This window comes from Sus scrofa, chromosome 17 (genome assembly GCF_054392235.1).
Source record: "Sus scrofa isolate SSC_HxYL_T2T_F1_AM1 chromosome 17, Sscrofa_HxYL_maternal_Yorkshire_Landrace_v2.0, whole genome shotgun sequence".
In the NCBI taxonomy this organism is placed as follows: Eukaryota; Metazoa; Chordata; class Mammalia; order Artiodactyla; family Suidae; genus Sus; species Sus scrofa.
In genome coordinates, this window is record NC_139399.1 from 20,479,940 (window position 1) to 20,493,543 (window position 13,604).

General features: G+C 36.9%; 1 protein-coding gene across 1 annotated transcript; it reads right to left on the reverse strand.

The window, feature by feature from the left end:
- Positions 1-530: 530 nt before the first annotated feature.
- LOC146395160 (asparaginyl-tRNA synthetase-like) lies at positions 531-1,641 on the reverse strand. The gene is made up of 2 exons (XM_085004475.1): positions 1,135-1,641; positions 531-557 (listed from the first exon to the last, which is right to left on the reverse strand). Exons 1-2 carry the CDS (start codon positions 1,639-1,641, stop codon positions 531-533), a joined length of 534 nt encoding a protein of 177 aa, XP_084860601.1.
- Positions 1,642-13,604: the final 11,963 nt, after the last annotated feature.

Below are 13,604 nucleotides of genomic sequence, written 5' to 3' on the forward strand. Positions count from 1 at the left end.
AAGCATCATGATCAAGAGTCAGAACACACTGAACCAGAGAGAACAGTTTTATACAGGTCTTGCAATTTGATGGAATCATCCAAATGCATAAACAAGGACCCTAACTTCTCAGAGATACAGAAATTGGTGAATAAATAAAAAATAAAAAATAGGAGTTCCCGTCGTGGCGCAGTGGTTAACGAATCCGACTAGGAACCATGAGGTCGCGGGTTCGGTCCCTGCCCTTGCTCAGAGGGTTAAGGATCCGGCGTTGCCGAGAGCTGTGGTGTAGGTTGCAGACGCGGCTCGGATCCTGCATTGCTGTAGCTCTGGCGTAGGCTGGTGGCTACAGCTCCGATTCAACCCCTAGCCTGGGAACCTCCATATGCTGCGGGAGCGGCCCAAGAAATAGCAACAACAACAACAACCAAAAGACAAAAAGACAAAAGACAAAAAAAATAAATAAATAAATAAATAAAATAAAAAATAAATCAATATACATTTCTCTTTGAACATTACCATATTACTGGCCAGTAATTTCAAATAGTCCATCAAATTGATAAAAGGCTTTCAATTGCCTATAAGTAAGAAAAACCGGTAACTTAAATTTCCTACAACAAAAGCAGGCTGACAATGACTGGCCCATAGCAGGAGCCCCAAAAATAATTGCTGAACAAAGAATTAAAATAAAAGCCTTCATGAGGTGTACAAACTAAATAATTTCTTACGAAAAAATGCATTTTTTTAAAGACGGAAAAAGAAAATACTCACATATATGCTTTTCTATCCTAATGTATCTCTTTTTAAAATAAGAATTACACCCAAAAATATTAACTGGGGGTTGAATCTGCACAAAAGATATCTTAGAATTTTAATTAATTTCTTCAAATTTCTCGAGTTCACCACATCAATTACATAAAAAAGGCAAGCAGAATACTAAATTAAAAATCCACTCTTTTTAGCTACAATGTAAGTAACACAGTTGGTTGGACAAGAAATCAGAAGTGTGATTTATGGTTTGCAAGGCTTACAACCAACAAAAGTTCAGGTTCTGGTCATGGTCTACCCACATAACTCTTTAAATTTAAAGCAAACCCTCAAATGAAAGATAACAGAGAGCAATACATCCGATTGGGAATGGGAAGCCCAACTTACTTCAACTTGAAAAAGTTCTCCGGCCCCTTCACAGTCGTTGGATGTGATTACTGGAGTATGAATATGTACAAAGCCACTGTCCTTATAAAAAGAATGGACAGCAGCTGTGGCTTCACTGCGAACCCTCAGGATAGAACCCAGAACATTAGTCCTGCACCGAAGGTGAGGATACTGTCTCAGATACTCCAGAGGATGCCGCTCTTTATATTTTAAAGGGAAAGCCTTGATATCACAATTTCCAACAACTTCAACTTTTTCTGCCTTCAGTTCCACATTTTGTCTCTTGGATGGACTTTTTACTCGCTGCCCTTGAACTTCCACAGAACTCCAAAAAGCCAGTTCTCTACTGTCAAAGCTCGAATCTGCTACAACCTGCAGGCTTTCCAAAGATGAACCATCGTTTACATGTAGGAACAAGACTTTCTTTTGGGATCGGACTGAACGAATCCACCCCTGGACCTTAACGCGCTCCCCATTTGCGTTCTGAGCACCGAGAGCGTCGCGCATGCTCAGTTTTGTTGAAGGTTTGTGCCTTGGGCAGCGAGAGGAACAGGAGCGCAGGGCGCGGAGCAGACGCCGGGCCCCCAGAACATCGCGCGGCTGCCCAGGCGCTCCTCGTGACCAGCCCTGATGCTGAGCGCGTTCGGACGCAGCCTATGGGGACCCTCTTCTCCCCTCTTCCTGGCCGCAGCAGCCCTGAGGCGCTCGAGCCCCCTTCCCCTTCAGTGGCCCCAGCTCGGTCCCCACGGAACCTCTCCTGCTTCCCGCTTCCCTAAAGAGCAGAACGGAGACAGCACATTCAGCGGCAAACGCCCAAAACTAACCGCGCGCCTTGGGCACGCGGGACACCCCACAGCCCCTCACGGATTCTAAACCCACGCCTGAATAGTTGCTGAAAGAGCTTTTTTTTTTTTTTTTTCCCTAACACTTTAAGGTGTTTTGTGTCAGAAGATTTTTTACTCTATGTAGTTTGTGATCGTCAGAAATAGAAATTGCCTTTTTCTTTTTAAAAGTTCTGGTGCATTTTATACTCTCTTCCCTGAGGCCTAATCTGAAAATTACAGCCCACAAGGCTCTCTTTCCCTGGAGCCCTTCACTCTGAATCCTTTGTGGCAGACCAAAAAAAAGGTAGGTTTTATCATCTATACCGCAATTTTTATTAGAACCCAGGCTTTCTGATTTGGGCTTTTGCCGTCCTGTCCTAACTGTCCTCACACAAGTTCAGTCTCTCATCAGTATGTCAGGCACCGGGGCTGTGACTACATCTCACACTTCTTTGGTTGCTCTCTTGGTGCTCTTCCTAGAGCCCATTTTTCAACACCCGTTTTATCTTTGATAATGAACATGCAATAGAGTTTCAACATCAAGTCAGGCAATTAGCTTGACCCTACATGTCATGTGATATAAACCTCACAATATATCTGAAATTTAGATATTAAATTCTCCAGACCTTAATGCTCTTGACTGTAAAATCGGAATAACACTATCATTGAGGAGTTCCATAAAATTTTCTGCTTTGTTAACAACCCACGGTGGTCGGCTGAAAAATGGCTTCCAAAGAATATCTGGGTCCCAATCTTCAGAATGTGTGAATGTTACCATAGAAGGTAAAAAGTCTTTGGAGATGTGATTAATTTAATAATCTTGAAGTGGGGAGATTATTATGGATTATCTGGTTGGGCCTTAAGTGCAATCTCATGTATACCTATTAGAGATGGGGGAGATTCGTCAGTCCATAGAGGAGAAGGAGGCAAAGTGAATACAGAGGCAGATATTGCAGTGATATGGCTACAAGCCAAGGAGTTGCAGCAGCCATCAGAAGCTGGAACAGACAAGGAATGGATTCTCCTCTAGAGTCTCTGGAGAGAGTGTGGCCCTGCTGACAACTTGATTTTGGCTTTGTGAAAATGATTTCAGACTCTTGCCCCGCTCAAGACTGCAAAGAATAAAATGTGTATTGTTTTAATGCACAAAATTTGTGGGAATTTGTTACAGCAGCCTTAGTAAACTAATCCACCCATAAAATGCAATACCGCAAATTATAAACAACTAAATTAATCTGATTCTGCCAATTTAGCTTGATACTACAAATTCTTATGCCACAAAATTTGCTGTATTTCTACTCTGAATCAGATAAGTTATCCCAGAAGATTTAGGCCAGCTTTAAATTTTATAATTTCAGAAGTTTACATGCTACCAAATTAGAAGAACCATCATTTGAAAATTTCATTATTCCCATTTATTTTGAACTTATTTGTTAATTTTTAAGAAAATACAGCTTAATTGTGATGTAATTGACACATAACATTGTGTAAATTTAAAGTGTACAACATGTTGTTTTGATAAACTTATAAAGTGATTACCATCAAAGCTTTAGCTAACACTTCCATTATATCATGTTCTTTTCCATTCACCCTTTTAATGTGCACTTGGGTTGTTACTATATCTTGCCTCTTGTGAGTAAAACTACAATAAACATGAGAATGCATTTATCTCTGATATACCCTATTTTCACTTCTATTGGGTATATACCTAGAAGTGGGATTTCTGCATTATATAGTAGATGTGTTTTTGTTTTTAGAAACTTCCATATTGTTTTCCACAATGGCTGAAAACAATTTATGTTTCCACCAGCAGTATATGAGGGTTCCCTTTACTCCACATCTTCATAGAACTTTTTGTCTCTTGTCTTCTTGATAATAGCTATTCTAACAGATATAAGGTGATATTTCATTGTGAATTTGATTTGAATTTCCCTGAAAGTTAGTAATATTGAGTAACTTTTTTTTTTTTTTTTTTTTTTTTTAGGGCTAGGGGTCAAATTGGAGCTGCAGCTGGCAGCCTACACCACAGCCACAGCAACTTGGGATTTGAGCCATGTCTGCAACCTACACTGCAGCTTGCAGCAACACGGGATCTTTCATCCACTGAGTGAGGCCAGGGATCCAACCTGAATCCTATGTTGGGCTCTTAACCTACTAAGCCACAATGGGAATTTCAGTAATATTAAGTAACTTTTTTATGTACATGTTTATCATTTGTATGTCATTTAGAAAATATCTTTTCAGTCTCAATGCCCGTTTTAATGGGATTTTTTTTCTATTGAGTTGTATGAGTTTATTATATACTTAAGATATTACCCTTTTATCATATATAAAATTTTCAAACATTTTCTCCCATATTGCAGGTTGTTTTTCTTTTCTTTTCTGCACCTGTGGCATATGGAAGTTTATGGGCTAGGGGGTGAATTGGAGCTGCAGCTGCGAGCCTATGTCACAGCCATAGCAGCACAGGATACGAACCCTTTCTGTGACCTATACCACAGCTCAAGGCAACAACAGATCTTTTAACCCACTGAATGGGGCGAGAGATCGAACCCACGTCCTCATGGATGGGTTTGTTTGGTTTGTTACCAGTGGTTTTTTACTACTGAGGCAAGACAGGAACTCCCACAGTTGTTTTTCTATTTGTTGGTTGTTTCTTTTACTGTGCAGAAGCTTTTTAGTTTGATATAGTCCCACTTGTTTATTTTTGATTTTGTTGTTTGTGCTTGGTGTCATATTAAAAAAAACATTGCCAATTTATGTCAAGGAATTTCTTCTCTATGTTTTCTTCTAGGAATTTTATAATATTATGTTCAATCCTTTAATCAATTTCAAACTAATTTTTTGTGTGTGAGTGGTGTAAGTAGGACCAGTTTCATTCTTCTGAATGTAATTATCCATTTTCTTTAATACCATTTAATAGTCTGTCTTCTCCCCATTGAGAATTTTTGGCTCCTTTGTTAAATATTAATAGACTGTGTCTGAAAGGATTTATTTATGGGCCCTAAATTCTGTTCCACTGTTCTATATATCTATTGGTATGACAATACCATACTGTTTTGATTTCTAGAGCTTTGTAATATAGCTTAAGTCAGGAAGAGTGATGTCTCCATCTTTGTTCTTCCTTAAGATTGCTTTGGATATTCAGGGTCTTTTGTGGTTTTATGCAAATTTTAGAATTTTTTTTCAATTTCTGTGGAAAATGTCATTGGAATTTTATAGGAATTGCATTGAATCTGATCAATGATCACTACCAAAGTTAATGCATAGATCATTTTGGTAGTATGGAATTTTAACAATAGTAATTCTTCCAATTTATGAACATGGAATGCCTATTTATTTTTGTTTTCTTTAATTTCTTCATCAGTGTTTTATAGTTTTTAGTATAGACTTTTCACCTCCTTGACTAAATTTATTATTAAGTATTTTACTTTTTTTGATGTTATTGTAAAAGAGATTGCTTTAATTTGTTTCTAATAGTTCATAGTTATAGAAATGCAACTTATTTTTGTGTATTGTTTCTGTATCCTGCACATTTATTAACTTATGTATTACTTCTAACAGTATTTTTGGGTGGAGTCCTAGGTTTTTCTAAGTGTAATATCATGTAATCTTCAAAAAAAGACAATTTTATGTCCTCTTTGACAAATTGCCTTTTTTGGTGTGTTTGTGCATTTCTTGCTTAATTTATCTGACTAGGACTAATAGGAGTATTAGGGTTGGCATCCATGTCTTGTTTCTGAACTTAGAGGAAAAGATTTCTGCTTTTATCACCAAAATGCTGTTAGCTCTAGGCTTGTCATGTATGGGCTTTTAACACTGAGATTAATGTCATCTAGACACAACATATTGGATTTTTTTTACCATGAAAGGATTTTAACTTTTGTTAAAAGCTTTTTCTATATCTATTGAGATACTATCATCATTTTTATATGTCATTTTGTTAACCTGGTCTATTGCATTTAGTGATATGTATACATTGAACTATTTTTGCATCACAAGATAAATTCCACTTGATCATGGTGTATGATTTTTTTTAATGTTCTGGTATAATCCAGTTTGCAAAGATTTTATATAAGTTTTTTTTTGTCTATGTTTATCAGGGATATTGGGCTGGAATTTTCTTTTCTCAGAGTGTTCTTGTCTGGCTTTAGTGTAATAATGACCTCATAAAATGAGTTTGGATGTGATTCTGTTTTCATTTTTAAAAATTTTTGGTTTGCAGCATGCAGGTGTTCCCAGGCCAGAGACTGAACCCATGCCAGGGCAATAACCTGAGCCACAACTATGACAATGCCAGATTCTTAACCCACTAGGCCACCGAGGAGCTCCTCTCCTTTTATTTTTTGAAAAATTTTGTGAAAAATTGATGTTAATTCCTCATTGAAAGTTTGGTAGACTTTACCTGTAAAGCCAATCTGGTTGGGCTATTCTTTGTTGAGAGACTTTTCATTACTGATTGAATCTCCTTACTAGTAGTTGGTCTGTTTGGATTTTCTATTTCTTCATAATTTACTGTTGGTAGATTGCATGTCTAGGGATTTACCATTTCTTTCAGGTTGTTCAGTTTGTGGGCATATAATAATTCATAGAATTTTTTTTTTAGTAATTTATAGCATTTCTGTGGAATAAATGTTAATGTCTCCCCAAAAGTGCTTTTGGAAAATCTATAGATTTTGACATGTTGTTTTTCTATTTTCACTTCTGTCATGATTTTTAAAAAATTTCCCTTTGACCCACTGGTTGTTCACTGATGCTTTTTTTTTTTTTAATTTCCACATATTTATAGATTTTTTTTTTAAGCATTCTTCTTTATTTGTAGTTTCATTTGGTTTTGGTCAGAAAAAAATCTTGGTGTGATTTTAATCTTGTATTTACTAAGACTTGTTTTTTTCCTATCATATGGTCTATCTTGGAAATTGTTTCATGTGTACCTGAGAAGGATGTATATTCTGCTGTTGAATAGAATGTTCTAGAAATATCTTTTAGGCCCATTTGGTCTAATGTATGGTTCAAGTCCAAAGTTTCCTTGTTGATTTTCTGTCTGTATGCTCTACCCATTGCTGAAAGTGGGATATCAAAATCTCTTACTCTTATTGTCTGTTTTCCCTTCTGATTTGTTAGTCTTTGTTTGATGTATTGAGATCCTCATTTGTTCAGTACCTATATTATTTAAAACTGTTATATCTTTTTGATGAAATGATCCCTTTATCCTTATATAATATTTTGTTTTGTTAACTCCCATTACCTTTTATGAATTAAGGTCTATTTTGTCTGATATAAATATAGCTACCCCTACTTCCTCTTGGTTTCCACTTTCATGAAATATATTTTTCCGTACCTTCATTTTGAGTCTATGTGTATCCTTAAATGTAAAGTGAGTCTCTTGAATACAGCATATAGTGGGTCTTGTGTGTTTATCCATTTAGCCATTCTATAAATTTTTGATTGATAAACTTAACACATTTACATATAGAGTTATTATTGAGAAGTAAGGGCTTATTCCATCTTCTTAATTTTGTTGTTGTTGTTGTTGTATTTCCATTGTTCCTTTCCCCCTCTGTTTCTGCCTTCCATTTAAAATTGGTGATTTTCCATGGTGGTATGCTCTGTGCCCCCTTTTTAATGCATCTTTTGTGCATCTACTCTAGGTTTTGGCTTTGGAGTTACCACACGGCTTACAAAAAACATCATATAAATAAAGCAGTCCTTTTAAAGCTGTTAGCAACTAAACTTCAGTCATCTACAAAAACGTTCCCTTTTTCCCCATTTGTATTTTTGATGTTCTTATCTTTTTACCTGTATTCATTACCATGTTATAGTAACTATAATTATTTTAATGTTATTTTTCTTGACCTTTATACCATAGTTAAGTGTATAACACACTGTTCTTTTAATTATTTTCCTGAATTGGTTTTTAAATATGATGGTGTATTTGCCTTTATGGGTTGGTGTATTATTTTATGTCAATAATTAGCATCATTTTTTTAAAGTTTTTAAAACTTTTTTCTTCATTTCTTGCAAGGCAGGTCTAGTGGTGATGACCTCGCTCATTTTTTTTCTTTTTTATGTCTGGTAAAGCCTCTATTGTTCCTCCATGCTTGTAGGATAACTTTGTTGAATAAAGTAGTTATGACTGGAAATGTTTTTCTTTCAGCACTTTATCATTTTATTCTCTCCTGGCCAGTAGTGTTTCTGCTGAGAAATCCATTGATAGCCTAAGAAAGTTTTATTTTTAAGTTAAAATCATGTTTCCCTTGGATGTTTTTATAATTTTTTTAATCTTTGATTTTTGATAGTTTCACTTTAATTTGTCTTGGAAAAAAGGTTTTTTTTTTTTTTTTCTTTGAGATAATGGGGTGATTTATTAAATTCATGAACTTGAATGTCCATTTCTCTCTCCAGGTTTGGGAAGTTCTCAGCTACATTTTCTTTAAATAAACTTTTTGCTCCCTTCTCCCTTTCTTCTCTTTCTGGACCACAGTTATTGTAATATTTAGGATTTTTTTTTTATGGATTCCTATAGATCTCGTACACTTTCATCACTCTTTTTCATTTTTTTTTCTTTGTTCTCCTTTCACTGGGTTATTTCAAAATTCCTATTCTCTAAGTCATTTGTTCTACTGTCTATTGCATTACTCTTCTGCAGCTACTCTATTGTTTTATTCATCTCATTCCTTGAATTCTTCAGCTGTAGAATTTCTATTTTTTTAATTAAAGTGTAGTTGATTTACAATATTGTGCCAATTTCTGCTGTACAGCAAAGTGACTCAGCCATGTATTTATATTTATATTTATATTTATATTTATATTTATATACACACACATTCTTTTTTTATATTCTATTCCATCATAGTCTTTGGTCTTTCCCAGGATATTGGACATAGTTCTCTGTGCTATACATTGAGACCTCATTGCTTATCTATTTTAAATGTAATAGCTTGCATCTACTAACCTGAAACTCCCAGTCCATCCTACTCCCTCCCCCTCCCCCTTGGCAACAAGTCTGTTCTCTATGTCTGTGAGTCTGGTTTTGTTTTGCAGGTAGGTTCATTTGTGCCGTATTTTAGATTCCACATATGAGTGATACCTATGGTATTTTTCTTTCTCTTTTTGACTTACTTCACTTAGTATGATCATCTCTAATTGCATCCATGTTGCTGCAAACAAAATTTCTATTTTTTTAAACAATTTGTCTCTCTTTGGTAAATAGCTCATTTCGTTCATGTATTTTTCCCCTAATACTATGGAACTGTCTTTCTAAGTTTTCTTTTAACTTGTCTTTTTTTTTAATGCTATATCTTGAATTATTTATTAGCTAGATTACCGTATTCCAACTCTTCGAACTTAGTTGGAGAAGTATTGCTATCTTTTGGCAATGGCATATTTCCTTGATTCTTCATGTTTCTTTTCTTGTTGCATTACTGCTTTCCCATTTGAAGTAGCAGAGACCTCCTTAAATCTTTACTGATTTTCTTCAGTGGAAGTGCTCTTCATTGGTGTTTCTTATTTTATTTTATTATTATTATTTTTTTTGTCTTTTGTCTTTTTAGGGCCACACCTGTGGCATATGGAGGTTCCCAGGCTAGGGGTCCAATCAGAGCTACAGCTGCCAGCCTATGCCAGAGCCACAGCAATGAGGGACCCAAGCCACATCTGCAAATACACCACAGCTCACAGTAATGATAGCTCCTTAACCCACTGAGCGAGGCCAGGGATCGAACTGCAACCTCATGGTTCCTAGTCAGATTTGTTTCTGCTGCTCCACAATGGGAACTCCTTCAGTGTTTCTTTATCAGAGGTTTCCTAGTTTATGTATGGCTAGACCTTTTTTTTTTTTTTTCTTTTTCTTTTATGGCCACAGCTGCAGCATATGGAAGTTCCCAGGCTAGTGCTAGTGGTTGAATCACAGCTGCAGTTGCCAGCCCTACACCACAGCCACAGCAACACCAACCAGATCCAAGCCATGTCTGTGATCTATACTGCAGCTCACAGCAATGCCAGATCTTTAACCCACTGAGCGAGGCCAGGGATCAAACCCCCATCCTCGTGGATACTAGTTGGGTTCATAAACTGCTGAGCCACAACAGGAACTCCTGTTCCACTATTCTTTGTCCCTCTTGTGGCAGAATTTTAAGCTTTTATGTTTTCTCTTGTTCTTAAACACACTGGCTGCCACTGGAAACTTCTTTCATATGCCAGAAGGTGGCACTATAACTACAGTTTGTGGTTTCTCCCTTGCACAGACCCTTGTTTATTTTTCCTTACCAAACCTGCTCTAATCACTAAACTAGGATCATGTATGAGTGTCTAGCCCTGGAAGCGAAGGAAGTGTGAATTTAACACTGGAGCATTGGAGGCCCCTGCAGTTATGATGGGGTGATCCTAGAGTAGGATAGTCCTAGTTGCTAATGGAAAGTCTTCCCGTTAAAGTCCTGAGACATCAGCATGAACCATATTCCCTTAATAATCTTTAGTATTTTTAAATCTGCCCATTTGCTTTTTCTTTCCCTTCTTTCAGGTGTGGAAATTTTGCCTCAGCATTCTTGGTACTGTTGGAAACAGTTTTTTCCAATTGTGATCTGCATCATTGGGGTGGCCAGGCTCACTGATTTCTGCATCCTCTGTGGAAGAGGTTTCTGCCACAAACAGTATAGCTCTGTGCAGAGTTGCCCTGGGCGGGGAGGGGGTGATTTAGTAGAGTTTCTCCCTACCCACTCTGTCCAAACTTGTATCCTTTCTGCTCTGATGGCATGCTGAAATCTCGCCTTAGGCAAGGCTGGACTTCCAAAGATCCTCTCATGCCTCTGGGTGTCTTTCCAAGTCAGCACTCTCCGGGGTTTTCTTTGATGATGTTGAGTAGTTGGTGGGGCAAGCTCATTTGCTCCCTTTGATTTGCAGTCTTTTCCAGCTCTGTCTGTGTATTTCTTTTTAAGGCTGCTCCTGTGGCATATGTAAGCTCCCAGGTTAGAGGTCAAATTGGAGCTGCAGCTGCTGACCTATGCCATAGCCACAGCATCACTGGGATTTGAGCTGCATCTATAACCTATGCTGCAACTGGTGATAAGACTGATCCTTAACCCACTGAACAAGGCCAGAGATCAAATTCACATCACCATCGACACCATGTCAGATTCCTAACCTGCTGAGCCATGTCGGGAACAAACAAGGTCTGTCTATTTTTGGATGCTCAGGTGAGGAAAAGGCTTCTTAGTCCCCTTAGAATAGGATGCTAGGTCGCACAGCTCCCACTGAGGCACTTCTGTTCATGCATGGATGTCTAATTAGTTGTTTTGCAACAAGAAAATGAAAGAGAAAAGGCAATTATTAAAGTCCTTAATAATGGTAATCACCCTAAATTAAGATGGATTGGATTCCCCAGTCAAAAGAATGAGTGGCTTGGTGGATTAAAATATCACATCCAACTACATGCAAGTTGACTAGGAGACTCACTTAAGCTCTAAATAGTTACATCATTTGAAACTATTTTCTCCCTTTCTATAAATTGTCTTTTTGTTTTCCTTTTGGTTTCCCTTGCTCTGCAAAAGCTTGTCAGTTTGATTAGGTCCTATTGGTTTATTTTTGCCTTTATTTCTGTTGCTTTGGGAGACCGACCTGAGAAAACATTTGTAAGGTTGATGTCAGAGAATGTTTTGCCTATGTTCTCTTCCAGGAGTTTGATGGTGTCTTGTCTTCTATTTAAGTCTTTCAGGCCTTTGGAGTTTATTTTTGTGCATGGCGTGAGGGCGTGTTGTAGTTTCATTGATCTGCATGTAGCTGTCTAGATTTCCCATGAATACTTGGTGAAAAGACTCTTGTTCCCATTTTATGTTCCTGCCTCCTTTGTCAGAGATTAATTGACGGTAGGTGTCTGGGTTTATTTCTGGGTTCTCTATTCTGTTCCATTGGTCTGTCTGTCTGTTTTGGTACCAATACCACACTGTCTTGATGACTGTGGATTTGTAATATTGCCTGAAGTCTGGGAGGGTTGTGCCTCCTGCTTGGTTTTTGTTCCTCAGAATTGCTTTGGCAATTTTGGGTCTTTTGTGGTTCCATATAGATTTTTGGATTGTTTGTTCTAGTTCTGTGAAAAATGTCATGGGTAATTTGATAGAGACGGCATTGAATCAGTAGATTGCTTTGGGTAGTATGGCCATTTTTACAATATTAATTTTTCCAACCCAGGAGCATGGAATAACTTTCCGTTTCTTTATATCTTCTTTAATTTCCTTGACTAATGTTTTATAGTTCTCAGCATATAAGTCTTCTACCTCCTTGGTCAGGTGTATACACAGGTATTTGATTTTTGGGAGGTGAAATTTTAAAAGGTATTGTATTTTTGTATTCTGTTTCTAATATTTCATATTTAGTATGCATAAATGTGACTGATTTCTGAATGTTCATCTTATATCCTGCTACTTTGCTGAATTTGTTGATCAGTTCAAGTAGTTTTTGGGTTGCATCCTTAGGGTTTTCTATATAGAGTATCATGTCATCTGCATCCAGTGGCAGTTTTACCTCTTCTCTTCCTGTTTGGATACCTTTTATTTCTTTCATGTGTCTAATTGCTGTGGTTAGGACTTCTGATACTGTGTTGAATAACAGTGGTGAGAGTGGGCATTCTTGTCTTGTTCCAGATTTCAGTGGGAAGGCTTTCAGCTTTTCTCCATTGAGTATAATGTTTGCTGTGGGTTTGTCATAAATGGCTTTGATTATGTGAAGGAATATTCCCTCTCCACCCACTTTGGTAAGAGTTTTGATCATGAATGGATGTTGGACTTTGTCAAATGCTTTTTCTGCATCTCTTGAGATGATCATGTGGTTTTTGACTTTTTTTTTTTTTTTTTTTTGTGAATGTGGTGTGTGATGTTGATTGATTTGCGTATGTTGAACCATCCTTGTCCACCTGGGATAACTCCCACCTGGTCGTGGTGTACAGTCTTTTTTATATATTGTTGGATTCAGTTGGCTAAAATTTTGTTGAGAATTTTTGTATCTATATTCATCAATGATAGTGACTGATTGTTTTCTTCTTTGGTGGTATCTTTGGTTTTGGAATTAGGATGATGGTTGTGTCATAGAATGTCTTTGAGAGTGTTCCTTCTTCATCAATCTTTTGGAAGAGTTTAAGGAGGATGGGTATAAGTTCCTATTTGAATGTTTGGTAGAATTCACCTGGGAAACCATCTGGTCCTGGACTTTTATTTGTAGGGAGTGTTTTTATGACATATTCAATTTCATTTCTAGTGATCCATCTGTTCAGTTGATCTGTTTCTTCTTGATTCAGTTTTGGCAGGCTGTAAGTCTCTAGAAAGTTGTCCATTTCTTGTAGGTTGTCAGATTTGTTGGCATATAATTGTTGATAGTATTCTCTCATGGTTTTTTATATTTCTGTAGTATCCATTGTGACTTCTACTTTTTCATTTCTTATTTTGCTTATTTGGGTTTTTTTCTGTCCTCTTCTTGGTGAGTCTAGCTAGAGGTTTGTCAATTTCATTTACCTTTTCAAAGAACCAGCTCTTGGTCTGATTAATTTTTTCTCTTGTTTTTTTCTCTCATTTAATCTCATTTGATTGATTTCCTCGTTGATCTTTATGATTTCCTTCCTGCTGCTGACTTTAGGTTTTTCTTGTTCTTCTTTTTCTA